General features: G+C 38.1%; 1 protein-coding gene and 1 non-coding gene across 2 annotated transcripts in view; both read right to left on the bottom strand.

Moving 5' to 3' along the window:
* The window catches only part of GPC6 (glypican 6), a 1245321-nt gene that overhangs the window by 610930 nt on the left and 613867 nt on the right, over positions 1-20524 (bottom strand). The window contains exon 3 of the mRNA XM_055542775.1: positions 6800-7191. Coding sequence (XP_055398750.1) covers positions 6800-7191 — 392 coding nt within the window. The remainder of the gene's footprint in view (positions 1-6799; positions 7192-20524) is intronic.
* TRNAE-UUC (transfer RNA glutamic acid (anticodon UUC)) lies at positions 12391-12462 on the bottom strand. The gene has a single exon. It is a non-coding gene; the product is annotated as a tRNA-Glu (tRNA).

The following is a 20524-nucleotide window of genomic DNA, read 5'->3' as shown; positions in this document are numbered from 1 at the left end:
CTTCATTCTCCTCAGTTTTCACTCTCTTAATCATTTTCCAAACACACACCTAAGTGAGGCATTTTGCAAGATAATTTAAAATTAATAAGAAATATTTTTATTGTTTTAATCAAAATTACCAAATACTTTTCATAAAAATGGGACCTTGTCTCTTCCCTGGAGTCCTATGTAGAACACTACACATGCTATTCTTCAGGGGAGAAACTCTTTTGTTCCTTTGATCCCTGGACTTGCTCATACCCTTACAATTTCCAGTGCTTATCACAGCACCTGGATCATGGTAAAATTCATACATCGTAAATGAATTATATTAATAAGCTATTTTTTGCTGTTTTGGCCAGCAGTACTAATGTTATTTTGTTACTATTTTTTAATCATGAAATTATTTATTGATTGATGGCAAAGCACTTTCTAAATATAATATAATGTCCACACCATCATCATCAAACAACAAGCATATATTATTCATGCTGACTTAAAAGTTGTAAACATAAAAACATTCTTGATAGCTTCAAAAGGCTTACCTATTCTTCCTAATATTGTATATTATTGATTATATTATTATTCTATGTTAGACAATCATCAATTACAGAAGAGAATACACAGACCATGAAAGAACTAAAAAAAAAAAAAAAACCTTTCATTCACCTAAGGCCTCTTTGTGGTCCTTTTCATTTCTGGATGACTAGAAAAATTAACTCCAATCAAAAGATGACCACAGAAGGAGCAAAACAGGTCAACTGGGTGACAGGCACAACAGGTGGTCTTAGTTTGTCTTAAATCCTATCTCAGAAGCAAAAGCTAGATAGAATATCATTTCCTTTTTTGACTATATCCATGGCATATTCTTTAGAATAGTTTTCAATTATTATCAAAGAATATTATGAATGGATGTATTGCCTAGCCTTCATTTCATCAAATTTGATGATCTTTTTTTTTTTTTTTCAGCCTTGTAATGTACCAACCACAGTTTTGGAAAATGGACTCTCTGTTTATAGCTTTCTAGGCACATGTTGTTAATGCAAGATTGTTTATTCAGCTGGATGTGTCCGTTAAGAGGCTCCCCATGCAAAGATGTTATTATGGATAGCAGACATAGGCAGGTGTCTGTTGATAATAAAATTCTGGTCGTACTAAAGCCAGACTTTCTTTCCAAAGTTCCAACCCACAAGGAATAAAAAAAAATTAAATAGAAAAACAGATGCATAATAGATCTAGATAGATAGATAGAGAGAGAGAGAGAGAGAGAGAAGTGACAGCATTTGGCCACAGTTCAAGTTCTACAGATTCCAATTCCATTATCTACCTAATTTGTCTGGAATGAATCAATCGAATGACTTTCATAGTTAAAGTGGTTGCTACTGACACAATTTATAGCTTTGCCTCATAGACGTCACATTTATTAAAGCAAAAAGATATGTAAGTCATGTCTTTTTTGTTTAAATGGCTTCAAGATGAACCAGTGAAGACACTACAGTCACTTGCCTTCATGATGAAAAATAGAAGCTTGGTCTAAGCGGACAATTGTTAATATCTCTATGCAGCCCTCTTTCTGTTCTTCCCATGTCTGATTAGCTTCAGAGGGGCTGATGGCATCCAAATTTCCATTCACGAATGGGTGTATATAAGTAAGAGTGGTGCTTTCAAAAAGCGATCATGCTAAAAAAATTAGTAAGGATCCTCTCTCTCAAGACTATTTTATTATCAAAATTTGCTTTTATGCTCATTTTAGAGCTTTGTCTCCATGCTTACTTGATATTATTTAGCACAATGTGGAACATGGAAAGTGAATGGTCAAATCTACAAACACCAGTAAGTTTGATGAACCATGGAAGGCAGCTCAGGCACTTGAGCATATCTACAGAGATGGAAAGAATCACACATGAATAATGGTATGTCTCCTCCCACTTTAATCTCTTTCATTAAAAAATCTTAAACCTGCATGCAGACACACAGAGCACAGAGATTAAGAAACAGTATGTTATCGGTAAGTATGGAACCCCCTGATTATCTCTTTTTTATAATACTTCGAAACCTGATCCCCAGATGTTATTATTATATGATGTTTGTGTTTATTATTCTAAACTTTTCTTCTTTCTTTTTCTCCCTGCTAAAGAGATAAATTTTCCAATCAAAACAATTAATTAGAAGCTATTAATGATGCCTTCCTAGATTTAAGAAGCCATTGTAAGAGAAGAGACTTCTTTAGTGGCTCAATAGGTAAAGAATCTGCCTGCAATGAAAGGGACACAGGAGATGCGGATTCAATCCCTGGGTCGGGAAGATCCCTTAGAGGAGAAATGGCAACATACTTCCCTAGAGGAGGAAATGGCAACCCATTCCAGTATTCTCGCCTGAAAAATCCCATGGACAGAGGAGCCTGGCAGGCCACAGTACACATGGTCACACAGAGCTGGACACAACTGAGCAACTAAGCGCATGGGATCTCATATATATTTTAATTCCTAAATTATGTATTGTTTTGTACTTTTTAAAAATTTATATAAATGGTATATGACTTGATGGACATGAGTTTGAGTACGCTCCGGGAGTTGGTGATGGACAGGGAAGCTTGGTGTGCTGCAGTCATGGGGTCGCAAAGAGTCAGACACGACTAGCAACTGAACTGAACTGAAATGGTATATATTTTTTGGTGATTTTATTTTTTTTGTCTCAAAAAGATTTTTGTAACTGATTCATCCACATACGTGGCTGTAGTTCACTTATTTTCAATGCTCCATAGGATTTCAGAAGAGATCATCAATTATGCAGATGGGACATTTGCCATATTTTCACTTTATATGTTATTATAAATAACGTTGCTGTGATTCCTACACATAGATTTGTATACAGGTGAAACTGTGTCGAGAGGTTAGAACTTTAGTTTTAAGATACGCATGTATTTGATAGCACATGCCTGCATGCTCGGTTGCGTGTCTGACTCTGCAATTCCACGGAATATAGCCCACCAGGCTCCCCTGTCCATGGGATTCTCCAGGCAAGAATAATGGAGTGAGTTGCCATGCCCTCCTCCAGGGGATCTTCTCAACCCAGGGATCAAAACTGTGTCTCCTGCATTGCTGGCGGATTCTTTCCCACTGAGCCACCGGGGAAGCCCCATTCAATAGCACATGTATTTTCAAACAGTTATTTAAAATTAACGTGTTCCATCCAAAGCCTAGAAAAAGACTTGTGAGATGTGAGATGGCAAGAGTAAGTTCTAAAAATAGTTATGCTGACGTCATCAAATTAGTTCCCTACTTTTCTGGTAAGGAAATTCCCCAAATGTGTCAAAACATTTGTGTCAACCTGCTGTGTTTTGCCAAAGAGATAAATTTCCCAGTCAAAACAATTAATTAGAAGCTATTAATGATGCCTTCCTAGATTTAAGAAGCCACTGTAAGAGAAGAGGGAAAGTGCAGGATAAAAAATCCCCTAAGCCAAGGTGCAGGAGGTAAGTTGTTACAGTTTGTGAATCTCTATTTTGGAATTTTGCCTTGAATTCCTTAAGTCTTCTACAATCATTTCACAAACTCCAAATCAGTCAAGTAACAGACCACAAGGAAACTTCAGATATATGAGGGGCTAACCCTCAAACACAATTCTTACTTCTCTTCTTAATATAGTCAGTCTTGTAATATTTTATTCTTATCACAAAGAATAGTTTGGGTGCTGTAAGTCATCGGCACCCAAATGGTACTAGTAAATCTGCATCTGATTTAGTCAGCTACAGACCATCTGGTCATCATTAGGTAAGAAAGTTCACTGGTAAAATACTTAAATCGCTAAGTCATAAATTATTTGAGAAAAAAAAATTCTCAGCTTCTAAACCAAGGCTATATATTCCCATCCATCTCTCTCTGTTTCCATTCATCCATCCATCCATCCATCTATTCACTTACTAGAAGGCAGTAACCAGATGTCAGTATGGGATTTATGATTTGAATAGATTAGGGCTAATGATACTCAGGCCAAACAAGCCAATATCTTCATAAAATAGTAAACATTCATGGTCACATGACCACTAACAACATTGCCAGCCCACAGCAGCTATTCTGCAAATGAATGTTGGTCATGAAAAAATCAAGGGAAGAAAGATCTCAGTGTTGCAGAGTACATCTCACCTCATGTCTAGAAAACAAAACAAAACAAAACTGAAGGTCATACTCCACTGATGGTTGGTCCATGATATCAGTCTTTACCAGGAAGGTTGACGTGTTAGATTTTGGTAGACAAAGATCTCAAGGCTGGGACAAGCAGGGAAAGACAAGGGGGAGGTGCCATTTCCCGGCTGCCCTTAATGCCGTCCTCTGAGAAACAGGAAAGAGAGTCATCTGCAAACCCGCTTGTGGCTTTTTAGATGGACTGATAGAAAATATTCTCTTCCCTCACTGAGACTTCCCCAGAGTTAAATATATGTATCTAATCATTATTCACACTCAGGCAGACTCTATATAAACAATCAGGACTGTCACCGGTATCAATCCACGCTTTTAATTTCTTACTTCTTGTGTCTCAAGAGCTGGCAATTTCATTCTTCAATAAAAGCAAGGGCTTCAATTTGAAGCCACCATGACTAACATTTTTTAACAACAAAATCTATCTCTCAAGAATATATGGAATATATATTTATTTCTTATATCAATCTGTATGTCACAGACTTACCCAAGTGATCATGTTTCGTCTTATTACTCCACCTGGCAAATTCCTTATTAATCCACCTTTGGGGTTCTATTTCCTTTGGTATTTAGAATGTTGTTGATTTTTCAATGAAAAAAATTGTTTTTAACATCAAAGTTATAGGCCCACTATGAGGTACCATTTCACACCAGTCAGAATGGCTGCGATCCAAAAGTCTACAAGTAATAAATGCTGGAGAGGGTGTGGAGAAAAGGGAACCCTCTTACACTGTTGGTGGGAATGCAAACTAGTACAGCCACTATGGAGAACAGTGTGGAGATTCCTTAAAAAACTGGAAATAGACCTGCCTTATGATCCAGCAATCCCACTGCTGGGCATACACACTGAGGAAACCAGAAGGGAAAGAGACACGTGTACCCCAATGTTCATCGCAGCACTGTTTATAATAGCCAGGACATGGAAGCAACCTAGATGTCCATCAGCAGATGAATGGATAAGAAAGCTGTGGTACATATACACAATGGAGTATTATTCAGCCGTTAAAAAGAATACATTTGAATCAGTTCTAATGAGGTGGATGAAACTGGAGCCTATTATACAGAGTGAAGTAAGCCAGAAAGAAAAACACCAATACAGTATACTAACGCATATATATGGAATTTAGAAAGATGGTAACAATAACCCTGTGTACGAGACAGCAAAAGAGACACTGATGTATAGAACGGTCTTATGGACTCTGTGGGAGAGGGAGAGGGCAGGAAGATTTGGGAGAATGGCATTGAAACATGTAAAATATCATGTATGAAATGAGTTGCCAGTCCAGGTTCGATGCACGATACTGGATGCTAGGGGCTGGTGCACTGGGACGACCCAGAGGGATGGAATGGGGAGGGAGGAGGGAGGAGGGTTCAGGATGGGGAACACATGTATACCTGTGGCGGATTCATTTTGATATTTGGCAAAACTAATACAGTTATGTAAAGTTTAAAAATAAAATAAAATTAAAAAAAATAATAATAAAAAAAATGAAAAAAAAAATGGGCTGCTGTGAATTTTACAAACAGAGCCATAGAGAAACATTTCTTAAGGGTATATACATCTTTCTACCAAGATGTAAATACTGAGGAGATCAAAGTAGAGAAAAACGAAACATGGCAGGATAGTACCAATAGTTATAAAAAATATGTGGCTATTTGGCACAACTCTGCAGTAAGAAAGTAATATTTAGCAATAATCTTTGTACAAACATGACCTTCTTTGGGTGACATAATACCAGACTCCTGTTATCTATTGTTTTAACTTTACCTCTTAAAGTAATCATCTTCCAGTTTATTTGTTGGACAGCCCTCATAAATGGGCAAGCCTCTCATAACAGCAGTTGAATGTCAAGGAAGAATTTAAACAAAGGCATATATCCTTTACACAGGAAACAGTCAATGTTTAAAAACAGCAGTGGAAAAAGACCCCATCCATTAAAGGTTTAGAGACATCCTCAAGGAAAGACACATACATGTATTAGTGATTTATCTTTCTCATAAGCCCAATGCAATACACAGCACTGAATTACAAAGATAGTGGATAACAGAAAGAATTCTCCACCGGAGTCTACACTTTGTATTCATTAGTCCTCCCTAATCCAGTTGTACAGGTGTCAGCTAAAGGCTCTTCTTTTACTATTAAGGAATTTGCCACATTGACAAGGGTGATAAAGAAGAAGAAATGCCAGGTGCTGGTGTTTTGAGCAACAACTTGTCTCCACTTGCAGTCACCATGAAGTCTGTCACCTTGTGACTTCCCAGAGGATTATAACCTCGGGATAGACTGCTGCATGAGTATTTATCATCCTTAAAACTGATCAGAAATGCCAAGTGGTCATGGTTACAAGACACCTGTTTTCATGCATTCCCTGATAAAAGCTTCCCTGCTGAATTGCTGATAAATATTGACATTATGTTTCAAACCACATGGAATGGCTTGAAATCCTGGCTCCTCTCACACAAAGAATTAAGCTTTGACATTTAGCTGATTTAGCAAGACCACTGTACGTGAGAACTTTTACTTGAATTTTAAAGGAAAAAAAAAAAAAAAAAAACCACTGGTTTTAAAAAACAGAGAAAACGGGAAAGGCCAATTAGAAAGACAGTAGAATTTCAATTACCTTGGACACCCGATTGGCAACTTCTCTGCCCACGGTCAGCCCTTGGACAAATGTCCGCGCAGCAATGAAGGCGCGGGTGATCTGAATTTTCAGCTTCCGGGGAACATCTCCAAACGGCTTCAGCTGGTCTGTGTATTTACTCACGCACTCCAGGTAGTCCTCGCTGAAATGATACTGGGGGTTGATCAGCTGAAACATCCGTTCCAGGAGCCGAGCCCAGAAGTCATTGAGCATTTCCTCCAGATTCACATTGCCCCCCGTGTAGTATCTCTTAAGCTCTGTAAAGAGGTCCTGGAACACTTCCGAATTCTGCATGTACAGCATTCCATAGGTCCGTACAAACATATCATTTAGTGACTTTTCTGCATTCTCCAGGAGCTCTCGGAAAAACTCTGCAAATTAAAACAAGAAAGCAGTCATAAAATAGAAAGATCTAGGAAGTCCAAAACATCCACTTACCTCAAAAACAACTGCTTCTAATGGTTGTTTTCACGGAAAAAAGAAAAATGTCTCCTGTGATTAAGGTATCAATCAACTGATGAAAATATTTTAAGTGAGATTTGACTTGTATCTAAGATCTTATCTCAAAGAAAACAGAAGAGCATATGATTTCTGTTGGAAAGAACATCCATTACATTAGGAATTTACCATTTAATACTCTTCTAAAGAAGGTCAATTATTTTTCCATTTGTTGTAAATTTTAGAAAACTCTATTAACTTGAATTAGAACATGTGGCTAAGTATTGTCATTAATATAATAAATGCATAACTGATAAAAACATTTGCTCCAGTCTATTTAAAAATCTGTTCTAACCACTCATTCAATTAATTTGCTTTTATTTGGAAAAGTTCATAAATGGGATATACAAAGTAATGAAATATTTGGACCCTTTGGAGTTGTTATATATAGCAATCAATTATCAGTGTTTAGAGACTTATAGTATAATTAAATTCACTTAATACCAAAGCTATAATAAACAGAATTTAGGCTGCCATAATTAATCAGAAAGTTATGGAGTACCATGTATTATTATGATAAACTATCACTATATAGAACTTGAACAACATACAGGTATTTGGGCTTTCTGGTTAAGAGGTTCTAAATGAAAAAGAATCTACCAAGACATGACCACTTTCATCCTGAAACAGCACTCGAATATTTCTGGGAATAGTTACAGTATGTAAGAAATGGGATGGAAAAAACAATGTCCTTGGGTACTGTTAGACTCATTGGCCCTCATATTGGTCTCCCTCATATATATGGAATCTAGAAAAAAATGGTACTGCTGAACTTATTTGCAGGGCAGGAATAGAGACACAGGCATAGAGAATGTTCGCATGGACATGGAAAGGGGCGGGAACGGGAAGGGGAGATGAATTGGTAGCATAGGACTGACATATATACACTACCATGTGTAAAACAGATAGCTAATGGGAAGCTGTTGTACAGCACAGGGAACTCAGCTCCGTGCTCTGTGATAACCTGGGGGTGGGGGTTGCGGGGGAAGCTGGAGGGAGGCTCAAGAGGGAGGGGATATATGTGTGCATGTGGCTGATTCCCACTGTAGTACAGCAGAAAATAACACAACATTATAAAGCAATTATACTCCACGCCCCCCCACCCCCTCCAAAAAAAAAGAATACAGAGGAAATACAGAGTTCACGTGTGTACAAAGTTTATCCATTTGCACTAGAGCAAGCTCAAGCGTTATCCCATTTGGAGATTGGGGGTGGGAAAAAGGCTAAGGAAAGATTATGCTTCTGAGTCTGTGAACCCAATTCCCAACAACAGAATAATTCCACTTTACCTCCTATTGTTCTCTCTTATTCCCAGAAGCTATGGCCCCTCTCAGCTAATGCAGGGAACAATCATGTCCTCTATACCTCAAGGAACTCCAATAGGAATACAACAAAATCTCTTTTTTTTTTATCCGGAGGCTTGGGGAGACTTTTTCCTGAGATGCAGAAGGAAAAATCAATGACTCTTTCCATGGAGTCCATGGGAGCTACACCTAATTTCTTCTTTATCAGAAGAAGCACTTGACTTAGCTACATTGAACTACTGTCTTGATAAAATTGTGTCTATAATGGTGATTATTTTGTATTTGTTTTCAAATATAACTGATATGCTTAAATTTAAAAAGGACACTGTTCAATGTTTATCTTCTTACTATGAAAGAATACACTTTTTCTTCTAAAATACAGAAATTCTATTGCTACGATCTCAGCAAAAATTGAGGGATTATCTGAAATTCATGGCTTGTCACCCTTAAGGTACCAAATAGTTCTTATTTTAATTTTTATCAAATGCTAAAATCAGGCTACATAGTATTAAACCTCTCTAACCTTCAAGGATTCATTAAGGAAAATCAGATGGGGAAAAAAATTTCAAAACTGTCAAAGGATTCATTGGTCAAAATATTTATATGTGCTATGCATGCATATCTGCTAAGTTGCTTCAGTTATGTCTGACTGTGCTACCCTACAGACTGTAGACTGCCAGGCTCCTCCTTCCATAGGATTCTCCAGGGAATAAAACTGGAGTGGGTTGCTATGCTTTTCTCCAGGGGATCTTCCCAACCCAGGGATCGACCTCGGGTCTCTTTCATTGCAGGTGGATTCTTTACCATCTGAGCCACTAGGAAAGCCCTATTTATATATGCTATTTGCCTATGTTATTTATGATTTTATGAAATCAGAAACAGTTTAGAAGTTTTTCAGAAATTTACTAGTCACTTAGATTGTCTTAAAAATGGAAACTATATTAAATTATTAATATTAATACCAAAGTATTACCATAATAAAACCTCTCAGTCTTGAAACCAAAGATGAAAATAGCTTGGCCTTATTCATATAGGAGCAGGTAAAAGGTGTTACAGATTGTGAAAGAAACTATGAAAGAATGGAAAAATCACTGAATTGAAAAATACTAATATAATGAGATTGGAAAGTGGATTCTCATCACGAGCTCAGGATGGTCTATTCATTTATCTTCTTTTTGAGGTCAATTATTTTGTTGGACTCAGAAATTAAAGCTTAATTTATTGAATACAGAGTACTGCCTTCAGCAATGAATTGTCAGTAATCAATAATGTGGTCTGGATTTGCAAGAGCTAAACAAAAGAGGGAGTTGTTTTCTTCTGGTTCTTGTTGCTCTCCAAAGACTTGAGGTATAAATGCTTTACTGTAGGGATTAAATTTTTTTTTTTAATTAATTTTTTAAAAATTGGAGGATAATTGCTTTTCTATGTTGTGTTGGTTTCTGCCTATATTTCTCTTATTGAAAGTAACATTCCTAGTGTTTCCTCTCCTGACATGGGAAAAATATTAGTCTCTGACCACTTTGCAGCAAAATGGGTAAAATCAGATTGCCCACTCACTGTGTTTTGTGGTTTATTTCTTTATGCCTAAATTAGTAGTCATAATTTTATGAATATAGAAACTCAGTTATCATATTTCCATAAATATGGTTCAAGAAACATTTTTTCAGATGCCAGGATTAAATTTGTGTCTTAGGGTGTGTCATTGACTCAGAAGTTTGCTCTTAGTTTTACCAGTCCTCAAAAGTCAAGTTATTATTCCTTGTTCAAAATCATTATATGGTTTAGTGATCTCACAGTCAAAGTTAATATTTGGTACTAAAGGATGCTAATACATCAGGCAATTATGACAAATGTTGTTACCTTAAAGTACATCGATCTTAGATCTTATGAAAGATGGGGATCCGAGGTACTGAGGCAAAACTAACGTCCTCCGAAAGATAAGTATACTCATTTCGTTTTTAGCATGCCCATAGACTTAAACTTCCACCTTTTGAAGGGTGACTCTGAACAAAGTATTTTATGCTTGAATGAAAACTCTCTCAGCAAACCAACAAGATGGGGATTAGGAAGGAAGACAGTTACCAGACCCATTTTGCTGAGAAAGTATTATGCCCAAAAAGCATAGAGAACTGAAGAACCACATAAAGAAAGAGACACGACTCAATTTAACCCTTTGTTTATTAGGTAAGGGCAAAGCTCTCAATGGATACAGGCTTCAGTCAACAAAAAATTCTTATCTGCAAGAAAGAGTATGGCAAATAAAAATGCTTTTATTTATTTATTTTTCTTCCCCAATCACAAAATATACATCAAAGGTGATTGCTTAGGGCTCAGTTACGCTTCACAGAAGCACAAAAGAACTTTTTCCAGCCAGCTGTAGCCTCTGGGAGGATTTTATTCATCTAGAGGGGAGATGTGGATGTGAACATCTGTTTGCTGCGGGGCAGACTGCCCCAACTGGGAGAGCAATCTTGTGGATAAAAACCACCACTGTTCCAAAAGCAAAAAAGTCTATGCACACGGCCGATGGTTTGGAGAGGCCTCTAAAGGGGCAAAAATCAACTCCCAGGAGCCAAAAGGCGCCCTAAGGATATCTGTGAAAGGCTTCCATTTATTGCCTCCAAATGAATGGATCAAAACATCAGGTGCACACAGGACGGAGGAGAGGTGCAAGCAAGAGGAGAAAGAGAGGCAGACTGAAAGTTCTCAAGGAATTTGCAGTCTGCCCCAAACAGCAAACGCTAGGCCCATTTACGCTGGAAGTGCTGACTAGTTGACATTACCGTAGCAGGATTGGGCATGGCGACCGGATCAAGCACTGTTCAGCATTTACCTAGAAATTGTAGTGTTTTCCTATTCTCTTCTCATGCTCTCCAAAACACTCCTCACTGCCAGCTCATTTAAAATTAGTGCTTCAGGTTGGTGGTGTAAATTCACGTCATCATAGAACCCAGTGAGTGAAAGCTCTGGTCACGAGTCAGTGGAGACTGTATCTACGCATGATCACAGCATCTGTCCCACCAAGGGGAGCAGGTCTATTCACTTTGCTTCCCTAAATCCACATATTTGTGTTGAGTTTATTTCTCTCCTAATCTCTTCTTTCTGCCCTCCCCTCCACAAAAGCATGCTCTATCAGTTCAATCAGCTCACAACCCAAGCTTTGGCTAAGATAAACTCCAAGTTGCTGGCATGGAGGGTAAATGATTCAGAAAGCTGATCTCAGACAAGGGCTATGATTCAGACACAGGAAAGCTATGGTCCTGCCCTCTACCCAGGCCCTTTTCAAGGTGAAGTGAATAGAAGAGTCCTTCACTCTGCACACACCTGTCAGCTTTCAAGCATATCTTCTCCTTTCAAAGTCTCCTTGCTTACATCATCAACTGATGTGAGCACCAGGGAAATGCTGAGTTAAGAGGAGCATTAAAGGAGGAGGAATCCCAGTGCCGTTTACTCTCTTCTCCCACAGACTTTGAGGGCTAAATGCATGGTCCCTAAATAACCTATCTCTCCCCACTCCCTGCAGGGTGAGACTATAAGAAGGTGGATGATGCTCAGGTAGTCCTTGTCATGTGAAATGTCACCCTTGGCAGACTGTAGCTATGTGGAATGCATGACTCAGTGCTAATCCTCTACATCAGAGGTCTCTGCCTCAAAATTACTGACATTTTGAGCTGGACAATCTTTTTCTCAATTAAAAAAATTCAAAAATTTAATTAATCCAATTTATTTATTTATTTTTGCTGCACTGTGTGGCTTGTGGGATGTTAGTTCCCTGACCAGGGATTGAACCTGGGCCCTCAGAGTGAAAATGCAGTGTCCTAACCACTGAACCATCAGGGAATTCCCTGAGCTGGACCATCTTCCTTGAGTGTCTGCCTTGCGCACTATAAGACAATAGGTAGCATGCCTGGCTTCTGCCTATTAGATGCTATTGGCTCATCCTCCCTCCAGCAGTGATGACAAAATTGTCTGCAGACATAACTGTCCCCAGGACATGCTCAGTATCTCCAGTGAGCTCTACTCTTCTGCTAAAAAATCCAAATCCCAGAAGCCTAGAGACAGGACATTGAAACCTTCCAAGAAAAGACCAGCACATTTCTATATCTCATCAGTCTGGCAATTTATTTACAAGAAAAGTTCCAGGAGCTGTGTGTGCTTTGAATGAAAGGAGCTGAAATGCACATCATATTCACAGGTAAGCTTGTTAGTGACCAAAACTACCATCTCCATGTATGGGGCCTGCCATAGGGCAGGCCTTAAAAAGTGGTGACTAGGGAGCGAATAAATAGACGGTGAACATGAGCACCCAGTGAAATACATCCTGACTCCATCTGGATGGGGCCCCTCTTAGGAAGCTATAACATTGCAGCCCCACCTTAGAGGGAAAGAAATCCTACAACTGCATCTTAGAGCAGACAAAACCGATGTGCCCTCTTGTCATCCTCCAAACTCATGTATTTCAGTTCAGTTCAGTTTAGTCGCTCAGTTGTGTCCGACTCTTTGTGACCCCAAGGGCTGCAGCACACCAGGCCTCCCTGTACATCACCAACTCTCAGAGTTTACTCAAACTCATGTCCATTGAGTCGGTGATGCCATCGAACCATCTCATCCTCTGTTGTCCCCTTCTTCTCCCACCTTGAAACTTTTCCAGCATCAGCGTCTTTTCAAATGAGTCAGTTCTTTGCATCAGGTGGCCAAAGTATTGGAGTTTCAGCTTCAGCATCAGTCCTTGCAATGAATATTTAGGACTGATTTCCTTTATTTATTTATTTATTTTTTAAAACAGCATTACATTTATGTTGGAGTTCAGTAGCTAATTCCTGTCCAACTATTTGTGACCCCTTGGACTGCAGCACACCAGGCTTCCCTATCTTTCACTATCCCCTGGAGTTTGTTCAAACTCATGTCCATTGAGTCTGTGTTGCATTTAACCATCTCATTCTCTGTCACTCCCTTCTCCTCCTGCTCTCAATCTTTTCCAGCATCAGGGTCTTTGTCAATAAGTTGGATCCCCTTGCTGTCCAAGGGATGCTCAAGAGTCTTTTTCAACACCACAGTTCAAAAGCATCAGTTCTTCAGCTTTCTGTATAGTCCAACTCCAGAGTTCAGACAAAATGTGGTCCATTGGAGAAGGGAATGGCAAACCACTTCAGTATTCTTGCCTTGAGAACCCCATGAACAATATGAAAAGGCAAAAAGATAGGACACTGAACGATGAACTCGACAGGTCAGGAGATGCCCAATATGCTACTGGAGATCAGTGGAGAAATAACTCCAGAAAGACTGAAGAGATGGAACCAATGCAAAAACAACACCCAGTTGTGGATGTGATTGGTGACAGAAGTAAAGTCTGATGCTGTAAAGAGCAATATTGCATAGGAACCTGGAATATTAGGTCCATGAATCAAGGCAAATTGGAAGTGGCCAAATAGGAGATGGCAAGAGTGCACACTGACATTTTAGGAGTAGTGAACTAAAATGGACTGGAATGTGTGAATTTAACTCAGATGACCATTATGTCTACTACTGTGGGCAAGAACTCCTTAGAAGAAATGAAGTAGCCATCATAGGCAACAAAAGAGTCCGAAATGCAGTACTTGGATGCAGTCTCAAAAATGACAGAATGATCTCTGTTCGTTTCCAAGGCAAACCATTCAATATCACAGTAATCCAAGTCCATGCCCCAACCATTCATGCTGAAGAAGCTGAAGTTGAACGGTTCTACGAAGACCTACAAGACGTTCTAGAACTAACACCCAAAAAAGAGGTCCTTTTCATTATAAGGGACTGGAATGCAAAAGTAGGAAGTCAAGAAATACCTAGAGTAACAGGCAAATTTGGCCTTGGAGTACAGAATGATGCAGGGCAAAGGCTAATAGAGTTTTGCCAAGAGAATGTACTAGTCATAGCAAACACCCTCTTCCAACAACACAAGAGAAGACTCTACACATGGACATCACCAGATGGTCAAACTCATGTATTTATACCTATCTAAACACTCAAGGGCTTCCCTGCTGGCTCAGACAGTAAAGAATCTGCCTGTGATGCAGGAGATCTAGGTTTGACCCCTGGGTCGGAAGATCCCCTGGGGAAGGGAATGGCCACACACTCCTGTCTTCTTGCCTGAAGAATTCTATGGACAGAGGAGCCTAGCAGGCTACAGTCCACGGGGTTGCAAAGAGTTGGACATGACTGAGCGACTAATATTTCTACTCTTCAAACAGTCATATCCTCCCATGCTCCAAGTTCATGTGTATCTACATGCAAAATGGCTGGTGGCCTCTGCTCAAAAGCTTGGTGATTATCAAGACAGCGCTGCCAGACTCTCATTTCCTCTCTGGAGTCTCTGTCTGTCCAGGTCTATGCTTTGCCTGGTTTCACTGCTGTCTCTCCTGCTCCTGGTTCTACTGAACTCTGCCCTCACAGCCCATGATCTCACCAAGTTGGCTTTCACATTCACTCCCCTACTTCACTGAAGCAAAGCCTATCATGAGTTAACACTCAAACCGCTCTGTCTCCCATAATACAGCGAAGCCTTCTTCCATCCGGTGATCGAATAAACTCAGTTTGGAACTTTGTTGTTGTTTTCAATAAGCAATAAGAGGCCATGTTTTATTTCTTCATTATTCACATGAAAGAACTATGTAAGGGAAGGAGGACAACTAATTTGAATAGATATCCGATTATATTATCTTTGTAGTTTTTTTTAAACATTGGTTGAATTTTTGTGTACGAAACAAACCCTCAGTAGGCACTTTTTAAAATTATGGGGTTGAAATTAAATACAATTATTTTGAAAATAACAACTTATTCAGTAAGGGAGAAATCAGAATCTGGAGTTATTGTGAGATAAAGCTGCTTGTCAGCAAAAATTAGTTTGGGATTTGCTATGTCTTTATCTCTTAATTCATACTTTCTCTTGCTCTGTGTGTACATGTGTATGTTTTCAGATAATGTTTATTATATTATAATAAGCATTATGATTTACTCAATCAATTCATGCAAGGAATTAATAAATATCTATATAATTTCAACCACCACCACATAAAATTTCAAAGGGAGCTAATAGTAGTAATTTATAAATTTCCTGTTTCAGGGATTATTATACCCAAGTAAGCATCCCCACCCCCAGTACATCTGATTTAAAATGCAGTCAACATGGCAACGGAATATTTTAATTATTTCCATTTGTACCTGATACATTTTTGGAGGAAAGTTGAAATACTTAAATGAAAATGACAATTTAATTAGAAACAATGAATGATGGTAATTTCAACAGAACTAGAAATAGGACCTAGGAAGTTGCCTGATGTTTAACACAGAAGGCATTTTACACCATGTCGAACACTGTGTTATGAGCTTTTCATACTATTTTGCAGATAGGGAAATTGAGGCCCAGAAATGTTAAGCAAATTGCCCTAGACCACTGAACTGGCATATAACCCAGAGCTCCAAACCAGTGCTGACAAACGTGAGTTGTAAGAAACAACTGGATACCAGGGAAGCTTTGCTGTTTACGCTCTATGTGTGCTGTGCTCAGTTGCTGAGTTGTGTCCAACTCTAAGTCACTAAAACCCTATGGACAGTAGCCCGCCAGGCTCCTCTGTTCATGAGAGTTTCTAGGAAAGAATACTGGAGTAGACTGTCATTTCCTCTTCCAGGGGATCTTCCTGACCCAGGGAATGAACTCATGTCTCTTGCATTTCCTTCATTAGAAGGCAGATTCTTTATCACTGAGCCACATCAAACAAACAAAATATAAACCAACAATGACTAAGAAATATGCAACAGAGATCTCATGTAGTTCAAATGGCCCAAATATTTAATATTCAGCCCTTTACAGAAAATATTTTGCCAATCCCTGGTATAAAGGGTCAAAATCCTAAGTGAAATGTTTGAAGATAAATTAATCAAACAAAACGTGTTATGCCTTTGAATTCTTGCAAGTAGGAAGACAATTTAATTATTAGTCTGTTATCTCTAAGTAGTATAATAAAAGTTCCTTTCCTCCATTATTTTATCTTAAAAAATTCACTCTGACAACGCTGCAGCCCATTCATCTCTTTATATTCCCCTGCAAGGTAAGTACAATCCAAAAGTAAATTCTTAAATCACTTAAATGATTTAGAGGATTTCGGTGATTTTAGTTATTTTAAAGTAGATGCCCCTAAATTTTTCTAAGAGTGGTTTAATGAGTCCTTGGAGATTTTCATAAGGAGAATATCCTACCATAAACCTGGAATTTAAAGTAGACAGTATAAAATGAAAAAGGAAAGGAAAAATAACCACGAGGTTAAGGTAAAAATATATATTTTAAAACTCTCTGTTCATGATAATTAATGAAAAGAGAAATTTAAACTATCTTATAACATCTTACAAGGCTCTACAACACAATACAATGCTCATAATACATCTACAAAAATTAAAAAAAAAAGAATAAAATGGTAGTCACAAAAAAATTATTTTAAAAAATAATAAATAGTATCAGTTGTTAAAAATATTATAATGTATAACTCAAAAGTTCCTCACTATGTCAATCCAAAGGCTATTGTCATTATATTCCTCCCATCGTGTGTTGGAAACTCTTGTAGATTATATATAAATAAGTAGAAACAAGAATTATGAGGAAATACTCCTAATCAATAAATCAAAAACAAACAGACCGAAAAACCAAAGATACAGTAAATGTATCTTTAAACACATTATTCAGCTAAATTGGACATCACCATTCTATATTCTTCCAAGGTATCTAATCCAATTGACTAGACTTTTTCATGAAGAAATTTTAAATAAAAAGTCCACAGTTTATAATCAAGTGTGTTTGTTTAAAAAAGAAAAATCAACATCTTCCAAAAATCCTGTACTTCTCTCCTATTAAGGTAAAGTCAGTGGAAGAAGCCCAATGCCAGGAGACTTTTCAGAATCAAATGTGTATTCAGCTTCAAAAAGAAAAGTTACCTGGAAGCGGCAATCTGTAACTGGCTGATGGAGAGAGATTTGAAGCAACAAAGCAGATTATAGAAATCGTTGATTTGAATTCACATTTCACAAGGTTAAACTTTATCTAGACTTAGTGATCCTTTACACATTAGCTTGATAAATGTTTTATTTCTTGGTAAGTTATTTCTCCCAAAGATCTCTTTTAAAATAAGAAAGACTGATTAGGCCACTTATGATCACAAGGTGGTATAGATAAACCATTAATTCTGGGAGTCATGCATTTAAGTTTGTAATCTCCTGACGGTTGCTCCCAAAAGCAAACAACTGTTTTGAGCCTGTAGACTGTGTATGTATCTCACCCTAACCAATGCATGTGAAATTGAAAGCTGGGACAGTTTCTGAATTCACCTTCATCATCACACATCTCCTTAGAGTCAGCCTACAGTGTTCTTTAGGTTTTCTCCATGATCCTGCATTCATTTTTTTTTTTTTTCCCACAGATGCCATTAACCAGAGCATCCATTTAATGCATTAGGTACCTAAACTACAGATCTTGAAATCATTTCCAACTTTTTGTCTTCCTCAACTGAAAAAAGCAATGAAGCTTCTGTATCCAGTTCTCTGTCCAGTTCTCCTTACTTCTTCGCCCAAATACTTGTTGTGCCAGAGAGTGGAAAAAAGTCTCTCCAGTACCAAATCACTGAGAGTGAATTCTAGGAAGTGGGGACAAAGCCAGTTTGCAGAAGAAAAGTCAATAATAAGGACCTAGGGTTATGATGCTGAGAGATTGTGTAGGTTTTTAGGGACGGTAAACTGCAAGGACATCCAACCAGTCCATCCTAAAGGAGATCAGTCCTAGGTGTTTATTGGAAGGACTGATGTTAAAGCTGAAACTCCAATACTCTGGCCACCTCGTGCAAAGATCTGACTCATTGGAAAAGACCTTGATGCTGGGAGGGATTGGGGGCAGGAGGAGAAGGGGACGACAGAGGATGAGATGGCTGGATGGCATCACCGACTCGATGCACATGAGTTTGGGTAAACTCCGGGAGTTGGTGATGGACAGGGAGGCCTGGCCTGCTGCGATTCATGGTTTCGCAAGGAGTCAGACACAACTGAGTGACTGAAATGAACTGAACTGAACTGAAGGAAGAGGAGTCAAGTGAAATTGCCTTCATCCTCCCTTTCCCACAAAATACAGGGCTTCTTACTCTTCACTGCCCAATAAACTCAGTTAAAAAATCTTGACACCAGGCTGCAATCTAGACTAAATCAGGATTCCTGGGAGTGAGATCCAGGTATTGGCATATTTTCAAGCTAAGCAAGTGATCCCAAAGTACAGCCAAGACTGAAAATCACTTCAGTTCTTTTGTGTTCTGTAATACTTTCACTTTAGGTCAATGCATGATTGGTGGTGAAATGAGCAGGGAAAGGAGGGGAAATGATGGAGGGGCAAGCCATATGATATATCATGAAATACCCTGCTTTCTCCTCCTTTTCACTTACTTTCCCCTCTCTCTCTTTTCACAACAGAAAATTAGCATTCTGGTCTTGGGAAGGCAGCCTAGCATCGGTCAAAGTGTCAAGAGTATGAGAAGGGCACTGCCGATGTTCCTAGTGGGGAAGGGGATAAAGGGGAACTAGTCTTTTCCTTTGTCCTCCATCTCTTCTTCCTGTTCTGCCACTTAACACAAACACTCCCCTGGTCACCCTCTGTCTTCACTGCTTCCAGGACAAATGACTTTCCCAGTGGTGAGGGAAAGAGGGGCATTGTATGGATGAGGGAGGAATAAAGTCTAATAATGTCTGAATTAATTCATGCCAGAAGAACAGGAATGATTACAATAGTCTAATCAGGGCATCATTTAAGCACATAACACAGATAACAGAAGTCTATAGGCTCCATACATTCTATGACAAGTGAAACCTATAAATTTTGAACATAATTTTTAACATAATTACAAATATAAAATTAGGCATAGGACCTTGAAAAGGGTCTATTCAAGTGAAGGGTCTTGAAACATAAGCTTTACCTGCCTCACAGGAAATCTGCATTCAGTATAAGCCATGGGGCAGAAACTGATAAGACAGAAAATGATATGAAAGTATGTACCAAGTACAACTCCAATTTTTAAATATATAAATACACATGTTGAGAAAAAATAAAAATGCAAATGCAAAAACAGCTTATTATGGATAGAATGTTATAGTTTATTTGTATTTTCTTCTCTGTACATTGTTAATTTTCTAAAATTTGCACAATGACCATAAATTGCCTTTATATTTGGAAGAAAGCAATAGATATTATTTTAGCATGAAAAGTGCTCTTAAACACAAAAAATACTGCTTGATGACAGAGGGGAAATACCTAAATGCATAGGGAGGGCCAAAAATAAACAAGAAATTTAACTCAAAATTACAGAGTAGATCAACAAAGTAGAGAGTTTTGAGTCTTTTGACTTTAAATCTAGTGGATTCATGCTGATTGGTAAAAATAACATATAAAAAATAAACAAAAAGTACAATAATGCTCTGAGTAAGGTTAGGAAGCTATCCATTAAGAAGAAAAAGTCTACATTTTTGGTTTTTGAATAAATGCTCTGAAAAAATACAGATAATTTTTATTTATTTCTAGACTGAGAAATAATTTATCTAATTGATATAATCAGCATTCAACAAAATTCCATTGTTCATTATTACAGATATCAGCTCAAACTAAACTAAAGAAAAAATAACATCAATTTCAGAATTCAGTTATTAGGAATTGAAAGTCATTGTTTTCTCCGCAGAGGTTTTTGCTGGGCATTAGTAGTGTAATTAAAAGACGCTTACTCCTTGGAAGGAAAGCTATGACCAACCTAGACAGCATATTCAAAAGCAGAGACATTACTTTGCCAGCAAAGCTCCGTCTAGTCAAGGCTATGGTTTTTCTGGTAGTCATGTATGGTGTGAGAGTTGGACT

Source organism: Bubalus kerabau, chromosome 12 (assembly GCF_029407905.1).
Source record: "Bubalus kerabau isolate K-KA32 ecotype Philippines breed swamp buffalo chromosome 12, PCC_UOA_SB_1v2, whole genome shotgun sequence".
Classification (NCBI taxonomy): Eukaryota; Metazoa; Chordata; class Mammalia; order Artiodactyla; family Bovidae; genus Bubalus; species Bubalus kerabau.
Note: the sequence above shows the minus strand (reverse complement) of the source record. Positions and strands in the feature narration are given on the sequence as shown.